The following is an 18126-nucleotide window of genomic DNA, read 5'->3' as shown; positions in this document are numbered from 1 at the left end:
GCAAGGTTATCATTTAGAATAGGAGAAAGAATTTCTGAGACAAGCAAAAACTAAAAGAATTCAATGATACTAAACTAAACCCTAAAAGAAACAGTGAGAGGTCTTCTCTAAAAAGAAGTACGAATCTATAGGAAAAGGAAAATCACAATAGGAAAAGCAAGTGTGTAAGAGAATTGAAGATCACTTAAATAAGTCAGTACATATATTAAAAAAAAAATCAAAAAATTTTGTAAAAGTGATTATAACTATAATTAACAGCAAAAGGATAAACATGAAGATGTAAAACAGGACATCAAAATCACAAAGTATGGGGGAGGGGAGTAAAAATTATAGATCTTTTAGAATGTGTTTGAACTTATATGACTATCAGACTATAAAGCAAGCAGATACAGTTACAGATCAATATACTTGAAAAACAGGGTAATCAATCAGAAATATACCACAGATTCACAAAAAAACAAGAAGAAAGGAACTCAAGCACAATACATAAGAAAACTATCAAACAACAAGAGGGAAAATAGAAGACATGAACAAAGAAGAACTACAAAATCAACTGGAAAATAAAATGGCAATAAGCACATATTTGTGAATAATTACCTTAATTGTCAATGGATTAAATATTCCACAGTGGCAGATTGGATTAAAAAACAAGAAATTACAACATGCTGCCTACAAGAGACTCACTTCAGGGTGAAAGACACACAGATTCAAAGTGAGAAGATGGTAAAAGATATTTCATTCAAATGGAAGTAACAAGAAAGCACGGGTAACAATATTCGTATCAGACAAAATGGACTTTAAAACAAAGGTTATAAAGAAAAACAAAGAAGGACATTACATAATGATAAAGGGACCAATATAAGAAGAGGATATTACACTCACTGACATATATGTACTCAATATAGGAGCACCTAAATATATAAAATAAATACTAAAAAAACAAAGGGAGAAATTGACAAGAATACAAAACAGTGGGAAAATTTAACAACCCACTGATATCAATGAACAGATCTTCCAGACAAAAAAAAAATCAAAAAGGAAACAGAGGTCTTAAATGGCAAAATAGAACAACAGGCCTTAATTAGTATCTACAGGACATTACACTCAAAGAAAAACCAGACAACACATGGAACACACATGGAACGTTCTCTAGGAAAGACCATATACTAGGTCACAAGACAAATGTCAACAAATGTAAGAAAACAGATTATGTCCAGCATGTTTTCTGACCACAATGGTATGAAACCAGAAATCAACCATAGGAAGAAAAATGGGAATAAAACAAACACGTGGAGACCAAAAACATGCTACTAAAAAAAAAATCAGTCAGCAATCAAATAAGAAATAAGAAAGTATCTCAAGACAAACAATGAAAACATAACCTTACAAAATCTATGGGATGTGGCAAAAGAGGTTCTAAGAGAGAATTTCATAGCCATACAGGTCTTCCTCGAGAAACAAGAAAAATCTCAAATAAACAACCTCACCTACCACCTAAAAGAATTAGAAGAAGAACAAACAAAACACAATGTCAGCAGAAGAAAGGAATATAATAAAGATCACAGAGGAAATAAAATGAAGATCAAAAAACAATAGAAAAGATCAATAAAACTAAGAGGTGGTTTTTAGAAAAGATAAAAAAAAAATCAACAAACCTCTAGCCAGGTTCACCAACAAGAACTGAGAGTGGACCCAAATAACCAAAATGAGAAATGGAAGAGAAGTAACCAATACCACAGAGATACAAAAAATTCACGAGAATATAACAAACAGTTATAGGCCAACAAATTGGACAACCAGAAGAAATGGACAAGTTTCTAGAAACATACAGCCAGCCCAATTTGAGACAAGAAAAAACATAATTTGAACAGACTGATCACTAGCAATAAAACAGAATCTGTTAAAACAAAACAAAACAAAACAACTCCCTTCAAACGTAAGTCCAAGACCAAATGGCTCTACCGGGGAACTGTACCAAACATACAAAGAACTTATACCTATCCTTCTCAAATTATTCCAAAAGACTGGTGAGGGAACATTCCCAAAGTAATTTTGTGAAGCCACCATCACCCTGATACCAAAACTAGACAAAGAGACTACACAGAAAGAAAATTATAGGCCAATACCTTTGATAAATATAGATGCAAAAATCCTCAACAAAATATAGCAAATTGAATCCAACAATACATAAAAAAGCATCATATACCATGATAAAGCTGAATTCATTTCAGGATCATAAGATTGGTTCTACATACACAAATCAATCAATCTGATACATCTATTAACAAAAGGAAAGACAAAAGGCACATGATCATCTCAACCGAGGCAGAAAAAGCATTTGATAAATTTGAACATCCATTCATGATAAAAACTCTCACCAAAGTGGGTATAGAGGGAACCGAGCTCAACATAATAAAGCCAGCTATGACAAACCCACAGCCAACATAATACTTCAATTAAAAAAATAATAAAAATAAATGCAATGTGGGATCTTGAAATAGAATAAGGACATTAATGGAAAAAATGATAACTTATAAGTCTGTAGTTTAGTTAACAGTAATGTACCAACACTAATTTCTTAGTTTTGATAACTGCATCACAATTATAAGATATTAATATTAGGGAATTACACACACATATATTATTATACACATAAATAATTTTTGAGTAAGCCTCTTCTACACAAGAAATGAATCCTAAGGTCCAAAGGCAAAACTCTGTGGTACTTCATAAAAAGATAAAATAGTTACATGGAAAAAAATAACACAAATAAAGTCAACAGATAAAAAATTAATATAAATAAATATTCACACCACAAATGACAGACAAAAAAATTACCCTCCTTAACATCTGACAAATTGATAAAACAATATAATTAAAAAATGGCAAAAATCATTAACTGACAATTCAGAAAGATGTTTAATTTTCCTCATAATAAAAGTGCAAAGTAGATGAGACAGTATTTTTCACCTACCAGATTGGCAAAACTCGAAACATTTAATTACAAGGTGTTAACAGGGTATGCAGGGAAACTGGCACCTTCATATTTTACTGTTAGTAGAAGTAATAATTGATGTATCCTCTTAGGATAGCCTCTGAATCATTAATTCTAGTGTTAAGAGTTTTATCCCCCTAAAATATATTGGCACATGGACATAATGATGTATGTATAAGGAATTCATTGCCGCATTGTTTATAATGTAAGAGTAAAAACAAGTTCAATGTTCAATAAAAAGCTAGTAAAAATCATACTACCTCCAGACTCTCCTCCGAAGTATTAGACAGCACTAAAAGAATGAGGTAACTATGCTGTTATGTAACTATCTCCAAGATGTATTGTTAAAGTACGACCGTGATGGAAATGTTCCATTGCACTTAGAACTCATTTTGCTATGGGCGCTATGAATTACGGTTCCAGGTTTGAGTCCCAGGAAGAATCCTTAGAGTTTGCAACTGCCTCTTCTGATTGCAGTTTTGGCTAAATAAGGTCTATTTCAACAAATGTCTGTGAAACAAATGCTTGGAAGAAGGCAACTGTGGCTCATAGATAAGTCAGGAATCGCTTAGAACAGAGGGTCCCAATTCTAAAGATTCTTTCTTAGCGCTTCAGCAAAGGCAACGAGGAAAATATCCAGTAAATTGCAAGCTACTCTGTCTTATACCAGAGAATCAGAAAAAAATGTAAAGCTGAAGACAGAGCGGCTTTCCCCAACAATGTCTTGTGAATTGCACGAAGCTCCTGAATCACTGTTTAACCACATAGCTATTTTAATCCAAGTTTTGCTAATAAAGATTCTTCTAAATAAAATAAGACTTGAGAGAGAAGCTCTCAATGACCCAGTAGTAGGGAAATGACCATAATGCATCATGCTTACCTGCCCTACATCTCCTGGAAGGCAATTCTGCCACTTGGTGCCACCGTTCTTCTTTGAAGTCATAGCATTCCACACTTCGGATAGCCTTCGGTGCTTGGCCCCCGACCACCACCATCAACTGGAAGGGCAGACGTATAAGCACTTGAACAAATAGCTATTGCATATTCAGGGATTTAAAAGATCTTACAAAGACACTGACGTGGAGAGTGTTAGGATGAAGATGGTAGGGTGAGCTGCGGGAAAACAATCACCTATTCAACATTTAATCAACATCAACAAAGGGGGCACATGTTAGAACTACAGTTCTATCATCTAGCACATTGAGTCAAAAATAAGGATATCAGAAACTAAAATTAAGTTTCTGATCCTTCAAGCAAAAGCAGTATTTAAGCCAAAAACAGCAGGCAGTCAGCACTGGCAAGGCTGCAGTATGTCACAGGGCTTGCTATAAACTAGACCCCAGCTTGGTGATGACCAGGGATTAGATCTCCACAATCCAGGAGAGCAGAGTGGAGTGAAACTTATGTTAGTGGGTGGGCAATGTGAAAAGGACAGTAAGATATTAAAAGAAAGATGGAAGAAGGAAAAAAAATATTGAAAAAGGAAGACTAATTGAGTTGGAGTTCACAAGAAAGCACAGATTCCTGGATCTCAAGTAAAGAGACCTCCCTGGATGCCCCACAAATAAAACAACCAAGAGGACAGATAATGGAGATACTAGAACTCATAATGAATGAATGCACAATGGTCGAGCACTGAGAATAAGTCTACAAATTTCTTCAATTTAACTCAATCCAACAACTATTTACTAAGAGCCTATCATCTGTATTTGACCAGAATTGTGCTAGGTGTTCTACATAAGAAATGTAAGATATGGTCTCTACCCTCAAGAGCTTACAGATATCACTAAGGAGACAAGACTCTAAAGTAATTCAAGAACAACTTACAATTAAATATGACCAGAAAACTACATGATTAGTTATAGACATTAATTGCTGCTCCTGATCAGACAATGAAACGCAGCCATTTAGTGAATTTAGTGAAAGCTTCCTGGAGCGGGTGGAACCTTGAGAGTAGACAGAATTTCACAGTCAATGTATCTGTTTTTACTGAGTACAAACAGGCACTCTTCGGCAACACTGAAAACATGGCTATGAAATCAGAAGAACATAAAAGCTAATGATGTCACATGTGGAATGCTGTAAAGAATGACAAGATCCTTTCAAGGCAAAGGTGAGATGGTTCACAAGAAACAAAAAATCAACACAAATAGAAGACGGAATGAGTCATACATACAGAAAGGGGAGGTTTGCAACCTTGACTGAGTAATGACCTACCTGTACCTGGAACTATAGGAAGATGGGCAGACAGAAATCAGAGTAAATCCTGTTTCCAAAAAGAAGCCTATTTTCATAATTTATTAACTGGAGAGTAGAAAGAGTTTTAATTTTAAAGATCTTAAAAAGAAGACTGAACGTAGACCAATTATATTATTTTTCACCAGACCTGCCCTTCTTTTAGTGTTGAATGCAAATAAATAAATGGAAGAATTAACAAAGACTCCCTCCTATCCCCAAAGGAAAAAAGGGGAGGGGGCGAAGTTGTGAAATCATAGGGGTGGAACAGACAGTAAGAGAAACCCTATATCCAGGGATTTACAGATTAGTGTTTAAACTTTTAAACTCTGACCAGCAGTTAGACAACAGTTGAAAGAGGCTTGGTTAACATCTCTGATGAAGATCAGTTTGAAAAAATCTCAGAAGGGAAGAGTTTTCAAAAAATCCTTGAGAAACAATATAGGTTTCTTAGATTTCATGATTCTCAACTATGAATCTCATGACTTCTATGCAATAATTCACTTTTGTACATCAAAATGAAGATGGAGGGGAAAATGTGCTACTGACCAGAGAGAAAAGTAGTAATGTCTGTCCTTTACTCACCCAAGAGAAGTGAAATGGGGTGAGGATGTGGGACTCCGCGAACCAGAGATAACAGGGAAAAGGAAGAACGTATAATGGAAAGACATGAGCAGGGATATCTGTACGAGATCAAGAGATGGTGCTAAAAGCCACTGTGCTACTTACCATCAAAAGAGGTGTCAGGGCTCTTAGACTCCAATTATTTGTAAAAGACACCTGATCTCATTTGAGAAACACAGTACTACTTACACGAATGTAAAAGAATAGAAAACTAGGAAGACATTTGCATGAAAAAGTTAAATGTGACATATTTAAGGAAGGCAAAGGGTAGGGAGTTAAATTCAAGTGGCCATCCTGAAATGTATGTCAATTAAACTTTGTTCTTTCATTTTCTTCACCTATTAAATATTAGTTTAAAATTGCCTCCTGAAATAATCAAGTTTTATAATTTTTCCAACTGGAAATCTCAATAGATATCCTGGGTAAATGAAAGAAAAACATATGCACAGAAATAGTACGATAGCACTTGTAAAAACAGAGGTCCCGAAGATAAAAGGAAGCGAACAATAAAGCACAGCAGCACAACATGCCCAATTTTCACTACGCTGTCCAAATCCAACAGTACCTTATGCAATCCCAAGACGGCGTACTGAAGATGCTAACCTAATGTTTGAGATACAAAGAGATCATCCATGCAAATTAGCGTGAGTCCACAGAATCAGAGCCTAATAAATAAGTCAGTGTCATGGTAGACATATTATCTACCATTTCAGCACTGCTACCACATTCTGTCTGCTGTGTCTTAGCATGACTGTGATAAAGTGCATCATTACTATGAAGTTATGTCAGCATGAGAAATTCATCTTTGCCTCATTCTTGCCTACCTACGCAGAGTTAATCTTGACTAGAACCACTCTAAAAGGACAAATGGTGCTGTTGAAAAAGCATCCAACAAAACACTTTTTCAAAAATATGTGAGATAAACACACTTTGAGGAGACTATGCAGATGCAGCTCACTGCTCCCTGCCAGGTCTGCCAGTGCCTCCCCAGGCACCCTGAAAGGGCAGAAGAGAAGAGACCCTTCAGGGACCTGCATTCCCACCTCAAAATAAAGCCTGAAGAAGTGAGAAATCCAAAGTTAATACAGGTGGCAGGGACACTCCAAAGCCAACCAGAGAAGCCCAGAAACAATGGCAACTGAACAGACAATCACAACTCCACGCAAAAGAGAAAAAAGAATACTTGATAGGATTTTCCCAAGAACTCTTCAGCACGTTTTCCAAAGTGACATACTTATTCCAGAAATTAGAAGAGAATTAGTTTTCCCCCTAAGGGTAAAGCCAAAGCTAAAGATGCCAAAAGAGGGAATACACAAGAAGAGACTCTTTACAAATAAAAATGTTTAAAAAGTACTAAAGATAAAACAAACTATTTAGAAGGAAGTTTGAAAGACTAGCATAAAGGAAATAACAATCTGAATGGGCTAAGGCTATGAAAACCTTTTATGTATCTATTTTTTTTGTAGGAACAAAAACTGACACCAAATAATATGGACAAATATGAAGTAATGAAGACTTATAGAGATGGCTACTTATAAAAGGAGGTAAAAGGGTATTTGGAAAATGTAAACACTTATAAAATCAGCAGACCCAGATGGCATGCATACTAAAGTGTTAAGGGAACTAGCTAATGTACTTACTGAGCCACTTACAATTATTTTTGAAAAATCTTGGAGAACTGAGGAGAGATCAGAAAATTTAAAAAAGGCAAATACCAATTTTCAAAATAGGGTAGGAGGTGAATGCCTTGTAAATACCTTTTAAGTGATAATAATTCTTAGTAAAAATTTAGAATATTTTGAGAAAAGCATTCGAACTTCTAGGAGCCTATGAAACGATGAGTAAAAGGCAGAGGGATGTTTTAAAAAATCATGCCAAATTTGAACATATATGATCCTGAATCTCATCGGATGTTGTATGTCTAAATACTTATTTTTGGCTTAGATAATAAACATAATCATATGGACCAAAACTTCCTAAAAATGGACTATGTCAGCAAGTGGGTATTTCTAATGAGGTGTCACCAGGGAGAATGCTGATGTCCATTCTAAATTAAAATATTTATTAATGGTCTAGAAAAAGGAGGGAGTAGCAAACTGGCAGAATACACAGTTGGTTCTAAATTGAGAACTCCTGTTAACACTGGGCAAAACAGAAAAAGCACTACTAATGTGCATTTGCAGCAATTAAAAATGTAGACTCAAAAAAACTTGAAAAGACACTAAATAAAAGCATTAATATGAAAAAATGTAAAAGACATAATTTAATGGAAAGATAAAGTAATAACTAAAGATGATACAAGAAACAGTGGATAACAGATTAGTTCTTATTTCTTAATCCATCATTGCCCCAAACACACGAGAGCTGAAAATCAATACAGAAATAAAAGCATTATACTATGGATCACTCTGATTAGACCAGACATAAAATGGTGCTTAAAGCGCTGGTCCTCCAGTGCCACAAAGAGGCAAACGGAGCAGGAGGAGCTGCAAACAGAGACAGAAATGAGGGGTTATTTGTAAGGAAAATTAAATCAGTAAAACATGAATGGCTTCAACTAAAAAGACAAAGGTAGAAAATGAACTTTCACACAGGAATACGTGAACACTAGAGATGAGGGAAGACGAATGGAAAACCTGCACTGAAGTGGCTACGTGTGATGTGTGAGTGAACCATCAAAGAGCACACAACAGAGAGGAGGAAGGCGCCAGCTGAACAGGCTACGCTCCTTAGTTCTCAGCAATTCTGCGAAACTGCTCGGTTTTCTGTTATCATCTAAACACGTGGCTATAAAGAAATCTTTCTACCTGGTCTGATTTTCCTTTCTGCTACAACTGAGCTAAAAAAACAAACAAACCCAGGTGGGACAAATACTGGTTGCCTCTGTTCCAGGAAGAGTGACATCATGCAGTTTATAAAAATCATATGAGCCAAACAACCCCCACCCTCCACAGACACAATCAATAGAGAGGTTGCATTGTAAACACTACGATGAATTCCTGGGGCACACGGGAATTCAGATAAGTAAAAATATCAACAGCCTCACTATGGGCCTTTCTGATGAGGTAGGAACAAGTATGAACATCGGATCCTACTTTGGGAAGGTTCATGGGCGTCCTCAGGCGGGTCCGGACGCTCTTCATCAGGACACGCTGCTCTGTCGGTAGCAGGTGGTACTTCATGGCTTCAATGAGGTAATCTTTGCAAGCACTGCTGTTCTTCACCAGCGCTTCCTCCTCCACCCTCTGGGAGAAGAGAGCAGACACAGCCCATGAGGGGACAGCCACTTCATGACCAAACCGACAGAGAAACAAGTAAAGAAGAGGAAAAAAGCAGTAACTATCCTCTCTGGCTCAGTCTAAAAGTTACAGAGGAAAAGTTTATAAATATCACTGAGAGAAAAGGAAATGATGCCAGAAGATGCTTGAGTATCTGGTCTGCAACAGAAAAACATATACAAGTAATAAAGAAGAACTGCAGTGACAATGATATACTTCAATGTCAGCTATAGAATCATCTTTACATAACATTATGTTCACTTATTTCTTACCTTTAAACATCAAGCTAAATAGTAAGAAAAATAAGAAAATTTAGATAATGAGTCCCTCAGGTGGGGGAGGCAATATTTATAAATTAAAGACTTTTTTTTCAAACCAAAGAAGGCAAATACAATAGCCAGAAAAGGGATTCAAAATACTTCATACAATGTGCCCACATCAAAATAAACCTTGTCCTTGCTACCCCCAACCTTAAGTGCAGGACAGGTTTTTTTCTATTCATTTCTTAAAAGCAGAGTACCAATGATTACAACGATTACAACAAATAATGAGGCTTCAAGAAATTCTAAAATGCTCAGATCTAATCTCCTAATACAGTGGTACCAGTGGGGAGAGGGAAGGGGGGTCAATATAAGGGTAGGGGAGGAAAAAGAGGGTTATTATGGGATTATATGAAATCATGTGTGTGAAACTTTTGAAAATTGTAAAGCACCACAGAATTTAAAGAACCTTTCATTCAATTAAAAAATTTCCATTAGATGTTTTCAATTATAAATTAAAATACTGAAATATCCTTAGTAGGATGCTAATAATAAAAGTGAATTTAAAATTGTTCTGAGACTACTAAAAATCCATTTATTGCTTTCATTTCAAATAACCTGGTTTTCCCCACCTTAGAAATAAAGACAGAAACCAAATGCATGTCACTGTGAAATTATGAAGGAAAATGAAACATTGGGTTGAATGACAAAATTCTACTTCTACAGGGCAATCAGAGGAGGCCACCAAAAGGGAAGCCGAGGAGATGCAGAGCAGTGATATGGAACCACAGTGTATTTATTTACACAGACTTAAATCACCACAAGTACCAGCTGAATAAGCTCTAGTACTCGCTCACACAAATCAGAAACGGGAGGACCAAACTCGTAAGAGCAGGCAGGAGCCCAAGAATGAGCAGCTGTCAGGACTGGAGCTGTGTTTCCGGTCCTCTGCCCTGGGCCTACCAGCCCTGTGTCCTGCAGCTCTTGCCACTGTGTGTCAGGAATCTAAGTGCTGTCAGCCCACTGACACGGTGCGACGTGTACTGATGTGTTTTCATACGTTTTTACCTGAACTAAATATTCCCGAGGAAGCAACGGTAACCGTACATGTTCCATCAGCCGAGCCATAAATTCTTGCCTTACATCTTTGTCATGATTCACCCAAGCTATGACTGCTTCAAATACCTTGCAGAAAATATGGGGGAAAGAAAAATAAGTAATCACTTATATACCAAGTCATATGAATAAAATATGACGAGATTACATTTATACACAACTCTCACCAAGACAAAAGTCTGATCCATGGCTCAAATTTTTCAAATCCTGACTTGTGATATACTTAAAAAACCACTTCTTTCTGTTTTTTTAATTTGGTACTTAGTAAGTACTTAATTTTTTTTCCAGCTTTATTGAGATAAAATTAACAGATAACACTAAGTTTAAAGTGGACAACATGTTGACTTGATATATGTGACAAAATGATGACGACCACAGCTTTAGCTAACACCTGCATCATGTCACATAACTGTCATTTCTTTTTTGTGGTTAGAACATTAATGATCTACCCTCAGCAACTTTCGAGTATGTAATACAGTATTGTTAACTGTAGTCACCATGCTGTACATTACATGTCTAGAACTTACTCATCTTATAACTAGAAGATGGTACCCTTTGACTGACATCCCTTCAATTCCCCCACCCCCAGCGCCTGGTAACCACCACTCAACTCTGTTTCTATGAGTTCTACTTATTTAGAGTCTGCATACAAGTGAGATCACACAGTATGTGTGTTTCTCTGACTAATTTCACATAGCATAATGCCCTCAAGGTCCATCCATGTTGTCACAAATGGAAGGTTTTCTTCTTTTTATGGCTGAATAACATCCCATGGCATGTATATACCACTTCTCCTCTATCCTTTCATCCACTGATGGACACTCAGTTGCCTCCACATCTTGGCTACTGTGAAAAACGCCGCAGCAAACATGAGAGTGCAGATATCTCTTCAGGATTCTGCTTGTATTTCCTCTGGATATATACCCAGAAGTGGGATTGCTGGATCATATGGTATATCTACTTTTAATTTAGTAGGTACTTTATTAAGTACTTTTATGTGCTTAGTGAATACTTTTTACTTGTTATTTACTATGCATTTCACCAAGTACAATATCTGATCTTGAATTTTAGTGGTAGCAGTAATGATCTGATGATATATGATCTAATTCACTGTTGACAATGTTTTCAAATTGAATTTGGCTCTACTTACTTATAGATTAAAATCTCAAGTCCCTTTGAAATAAAGCACCCAAGATAATAAAGCAAAGTGATATCTGGAAAGAAAATCATGCACTCTTAACAATTCATTTTTGGATTTTTCCTCAGGAAACCTACAAACAAATGTTGGATCAGATACTTCTAAACCGAGGGTCTGTAGACTACAATAACTCTTGTCACAATAGTAGAATGTACTAAATGTAATATTTTGAATTAAAAATCCAAACAATAAGGGAATTACAACATATATCTATGAGAAAGCTTAATAAACAAATATGAAGACAGAATTTGACTATATAATTCCCTTCCAGACTGATGAATATATAACCCAATAATCTTTAAAGGGTTGCAGAAAATGCTAGATGATATCTAAGCAGATAACCGGGAGCAAAAAATAGGTTATTTTGATGTAGGAATTAAGCAAGAAACTAAAAATAATCTACATTATAATTAACATACCTCTGTAATTAATTCAGTCAGCACCTGAGTATGTCTATGTGCCAGATGCTAGAGACAGAGGGTCCTCTCAGTCCCGGCTCCTCACTGCTTCTCTGCTCTGCCCTCTCTTCTCCACTCCTGTTTCTACCACCCTACATCAGATCCTATGCTCACTGGTAACTTCAGTGCCCTCCTGTCTGACTCTCAGCCCACTTTTGGTCCGCTCTGCACAGCACTACTTGGTAGCCACTCTCCAGAAATGGTCCTTACTAAACACCTCTGTGGTCTCCACACCTTACGAGTGCCCGCCCCCAGGGAGTGGGAGCTGGTCCTGGGTAGCCCACAGGTGGTGGTGGAGGCGGCGCTGTGGGGCTTCTGAAGCTGGGTCATAAGACACCTTTCAGCTTTCTCTCTGGTCTCTTGAAATGCTCATTTGGGGGAAGCCAGAAGTCATGTAAGAAGGCTGATTACTGGAGATGACAAGCTACAAGAGACCCAAGCTAGTCACAGAGGAAGGGGAGAGGGAACGGGAGAGAGATGCCAACCAGCCCCAGCCCAGGAGCCAGACAAGTGAGTGAAGGGACCACCCAGATGTTCCAGGCACACAAGACGCCATGTGCAGAAGGACTGATGCCTCAGGTATATGCTCCAGGAGAACCACACCAGAGCCATGTCTCCAGCCTTTCAAGCCAGCCCAGCTGCAGCTCTGGGCACTGGGGAGCAGAGCAGAGACAAGCTGTCCCCGTGTGCCCTGTGTGAATCCTGCCCACGAATCATGAGCATAATATGGTTATTTTATGTCACTACATTTTGGGACGGTTGTTACACAGCAGGGGAAAACCAAAACAGCTTCTGTGACATTTCCACAGTGCAGCTATCATCATGCCATCCTCCTCCTGTCACAGCCTCATCATCACTGGGATAAAATCGATCTTCTTTAATGTGGCTGAGAAGGTACCTTATGTCATCTTCCCATTTTATCTCCTACCACTCTGCCAACACGGTCTGAACTCTAATCTCACCGAACCAACTGAATGCACTCATTCTCTCACACCTTTTACACTTACATATTCTGTTCCCTCTGCCTGGACTGCCCTTCCCATTCTCACTCACCCTTATTTCGCTGGCAAACTCATACTCGCTTTAAAAACTTGCATCACACATCTGAGCCACACTGACCTCCCATCTCTATCCCAGGAATGATTAAATGCTCCTACTGGGCCCCACAGCAGTCTGTGATCATCTGTTACCCCACCAGTTGTTCCTCCAGCCACGAGTAAAGAATTTTATTTTGTTAATCTTCTCATATCTAGCACTCCACGGCACTGTCTGCTCATAGTAGGTACTCAAAGTGTGTCCACTAAATACAAACAGTAGTGTCTTCCTCTCCTCTTTATTTCTAGGGTGCTAAGATTGTACATCTCACAAACACTTGCACTTACTTTTTCATATATCGTATTAAAAGAAATGTGTCTTTCTGCCCCCAGGTAGGATGAATATCCTTGGGGAAGAGAACTAAAGTTTATACAACTTTACATGGAAAGCACACAAAGGAAAAACTCAAATTTTAATTCCTCCAAATGCAGCATTTTTTTTCCTTTTTCAGTTTTATTAGGTAGAATTATTACAGTTTGCACATATACATTATATTGCATGTAAAACATATGTACAGTTTACTGCACACATTTGTAGTTTATATATATGTACTGATCATTGTTTCTAAGAAGAGATTAGAGCTTTAGTTTTTTAAACTTACAAAGTTATCAAAGGAATAAAGCCAACCACAAAGAATCAACAGAATGTGGTAATCTAATCATAAAGGACAGTCAAATATGCTTATATTCAAGAAATATACTCAAGAAATCAATCATCTAGGTTATAAATAATAAGTAGTTCATTTGTGTCCTTTTGTTTGTTTGTTTTTTGTTTTTAGATTCCACATGTAAGTGATATCATATGGCATTTTTCTTTCTCTTTCCAGCCCACTTCCCTTAGAATACAAGGTGTTCATAAGCTTTTGTGCCCTGATTTCCACAGGCTATAATACCTACTGAAAGAACAAATCCATTAAGAGAAGCTTCTCTCTCCAGTGATCGGGTGGCTGACAAAGGCAACCCCAAGTGCAGAGAGACAGAGGCCCCAACCAGACAAAGCAGCTGCACAGGCTCTGAAGGGGAGAAGGAAGCCCGGGGAGGGTAGGGTGTGAGCTGCAAGGGCCAAATCTAAAGGAAGAGGCTCAGTCTGGAGTAGCTAAACTTGGCTACCCTGGGTGACTTCTTCCAACTCACAAGGTGGTGAAATCACTTGGCTTGAGAACACTGTGTTTACATCACAGTTCTTTCAGGTGTCTAGCTGTGGGGAGAAAGCCAGTTCCCCGAAGGTCCCTGTTTCAGACCGTTTAATGTGTGCAGGCTCCTGCTGTGGGTCAAGTACAAAACCCTGGCGTCTGATTTTGGGAAGCTCCTTGGCAGTGAGGACACATGGTCATTTACACAACCAACTAGTCAACTGGCTGCGTTTCTCAACTTTCCGATCAAAGATCACTGGCTGTCACTACACATACAGGATCACAAAGTTACAAAACAAAGCAAAAGGAAAAATACGGTGTCACTGTACACTAGGAAAAGAAAACTACACTCACCTTCTCTTCTGAAGAAATGGTAAGTTTGTCACTTGAGATTAAGCTGCACACTTGCTCAATGCCGAGGTTGAGAAACTCCTCACTGAGCACGACGTCTGCAAAGTGCTGCTCTGTTTGGAGATTACAGAGAAAATCCATTAACACCAGCATTCCACTATTATCATTTCAAACTGCTTAAAAAAGAAGAGGCTTTTCTTAATCTAACCAATGAGTGAGAAAACCAAGTGTACTTCCTTAAGGCAAGAACTAGCAAGAGGAACCCAGACAACTCACCTGGGGAAGTCGTCTGTCCCTGAGTGACAAAGGGAAAGCACCTGCAGGAAGGCAGCCTTACTGTTCACGCAGCTGAATCACTTCTGTTTCATAAGGTGGTATTTTAGAGTTAAATATCTATTCCTTACATGGTCGTAGGACTATCAGTATTAAAATTTGTAAAACCTTTTGTTTACATAAATCAGATAAAGTACATTCACACACTTGACTTTATTAGGTAAAACAGAGAGCTTTAGAACATAATGGGATAAAGAGGGAAAGCTGCTTAATTTGAAAACTAAAGACTAAACTAAACAAAGAAATCTTAAACACTGGTCCATCTGAATATATGACCATCATTTAAAAAGAGCAGAACTAGTCTATAATATAGATAGTTCTGAATTCCATGTAAGCAGCTTTTTTAGGAATTAAGTTACACTGTTTTATACTCTCAACCCCTTTCCAGAAACCAGTGAAATTAGTAATTCTTAAAATACTTGGGGGAGGGGACTCTCTTTAATTTCACAAATATACCCAACTCCTCAAAGGTGGGGGAAGTGGGAGCTATTAGTATAATCCATGACTTTAAAACTTAAAAAAATATATATATATTTACAAAGTATCCTTTCCCGCAAGCCCAGCTGTCATTTTAAAGTGTGAGCTCACAAGGAAAGGTGGTGGTGGAATCCCAGCTCTGCCATGTGCTAGCCTGTAAACCCTTGGACAAGTTTTGTAATTTCTCTAAGCCTTGGTTTCCTCGTCTGTACATTAGGGTTAGGTAATAAAAATACCTTACCTAACAAGATTGCTGTGAGGATTAAATAAATTGTTTACAAGCACCTAGATCTGTGCGTGGTAACGAGTGAGGATTCAGATCTTGCTCTTACTGTATTACAATCCCTGCAGTCTAAAGTAAAGACCTGCCAGAAGTTGTAGGTATTTTCTGGGTCTTTACAACTAACCAAATTCTAATAGTAATTTTTTTAAAAAGGCTTTTCTAAAATGAAATAAAAGATTCATTTCAAATATGTGTTTCAACACACCATAAAAAGGATTAGTCGGCTTCCCTTTCAGTGGACACAGGGCAGACCCATGCCCTCAAGGCTGGGGAGAGCAACAGGAGAATACTGGGAGCTGCAGCTGAGGGGCAGAGAGTCACAAGCAGATTCCACGTGGGAACTCGTGCCAGGGCAGGAAGCCTCAGCATGGACACTCTGAGATTTAAAACTTCAGCGGGGCTCAGTCATAGAAGGATCCTCACAATACAGTGAGATTTACATCTAGGAGGTTGACCCAGTTCCCACAGTAAATATCAGAGCAAAATCCCCTCTGGCTTCTGGAGTGAGGAGGAAAAATGAAATAATTTGAAATATCCAAAGTACTGTTCTTAACCATGCCTGCCCTCAGCAGAAGCTAGTTTTTCAGAGCGTAACTGACCCGAGGAAGGGAAACACCCAACTCCCGCCCACTCCAGCCATCCTGTCCCGCCTCGGGAGGGAGAGAGAAACCTGAGAAATACTTGTGAGGTTCCACAGTCCAGAGCCACAGGCTCACTAACAAACTGAGACCTAATCACAGGGCCACAGAAGGCTGCCCTCCCACACCTCACCACCACTGCATGAAAGGCCTGTTTACAGCAGTTCCTTTCACTGGTCTGGCTATCAAGAAAAAATTACAAGGCATTCCAAAAGGCAAAAACACAACTTGAAGAGACAGAGCAAGCATCAGAACCAGACATGGCCAGGATGCTGGATTTACCAGAGCGGAAATTTAAAACACAATTTAAAACAACTATGATAAATATACGAAGGGGGCCTAATGGGTAAAGTAGACAGCACGCAAGAACAGATGGGTAATATGAACAGAGGGATGGAACTTCTAAGAGAGAACCAAGAAGAAATGCTAGAGATCAGAAACACGGTGAGGAAAATGAAGAATGCCTTTGATGGGTTTATTAGTAGACTGGACACGACAGAGGAAAGAACCTGAGCTTGAGGATAATGGTGGATGCACGTCAGTATACACGGGTCAAAACCCACAGAATGTACAACACAGTGCACCCTAACATACACCAGGACTTCAGTTAATAATAACGTATCAGTCAGTACTGGCTCATTGTCTGTAACAAATGCACCACACTAAAGCAAGACGTTAATAGAAACCATAGGGAGAGGGACCATACAGGAAGAACTTGGCACTGCCCACCCCATTTGTCTATAAACCTACAAGTGCTCTAACAAATACATCAAGAGTATTAGTCCAAAAATGCACTATTGAAGAACAACATGAATGATTAATTTGTAACTGAATCTGTAATCAAAAGTCAAACTGGAAAAAAGTAAAATGGGTATTTGAAAAAATACCAACTAAAGGTTAAATTTAAATATACATTTTTAACATATACCTAGTCCTTATAATTTACTATTTTTATATTTCTTATAATTTATTAGTTTTAATTTATCTAGTTATTACAATATTACATCACAACAGTACTTTAAAACCTAGTGTAAATTTTAAATAGGGTTACAGATTTTAATAAATCACCATAATTAATTACAAGGGTCCTTTCTACATCTGAATATGATCCTACTATTTCCTCACCTCACACAATATTTACATAAAAAATATTTCAAAAGTCTTTACGTATAAAAAATAAGGAAAAACTTTTCTTCAGTGGCCAGATTTGCTTTTTAAAGAATGAACATAAGAAAAACATTAAAGAGATTCTTTATATTTGAAGTTCCCAAATATTAAGAGATAAATTCATTTTAGTGAAAATCTGGCAACAGTATATAAACTAAAAAATGTTTATGACAGCAACTTGGAAATTCAAAGATAAATACACAGTAGCTCCTGAACAAAAGACAAGTGCATACAAACCTCTTTTTCCTACTCATAAAATATTTTCACTTCCAAACATAGGTCTATAATGATTTTGCACCAAGCTTCTTTACAATTTTAAAATCTGAACCAAAGAGACTCCTAGCCTCCTCATACTTCTCATTGCAGGAAAAATCTCTAGTGGTAACAAACACAACAAAGAGAACATAACTTCTCTATATCATGACTGTATGAGTTACCCTAGACTCTGTCTCATCAATATGAAAAACAGACTTGCTAAAAAAGCAA

General features: G+C 37.7%; 1 protein-coding gene across 2 annotated transcripts in view; it reads right to left on the bottom strand.

Moving 5' to 3' along the window:
• The window catches only part of KLHL2 (kelch like family member 2), a 113497-nt gene that overhangs the window by 10697 nt on the left and 84674 nt on the right, over positions 1-18126 (bottom strand). For both annotated transcript variants that reach the window (XM_031464136.2, XM_064487777.1), the window contains exons 6-9: positions 14746-14855; positions 10461-10577; positions 8950-9099; positions 3876-3993 (exon numbers count right to left, since the gene is read on the bottom strand). In XM_031464136.2, the coding sequence (XP_031319996.2) occupies positions 3876-3993; positions 8950-9099; positions 10461-10577; positions 14746-14855 (495 nt within the window). The remainder of the gene's footprint in view (positions 1-3875; positions 3994-8949; positions 9100-10460; positions 10578-14745; positions 14856-18126) is intronic.

The sequence above is a fragment of the Camelus dromedarius genome, chromosome 1 (assembly GCF_036321535.1).
Source record: "Camelus dromedarius isolate mCamDro1 chromosome 1, mCamDro1.pat, whole genome shotgun sequence".
NCBI classification, from domain to species: Eukaryota; Metazoa; Chordata; class Mammalia; order Artiodactyla; family Camelidae; genus Camelus; species Camelus dromedarius.
The sequence above is the reverse complement of the archived record's forward strand: the minus strand, read 5'-3'. Positions and strand labels throughout refer to the sequence as shown.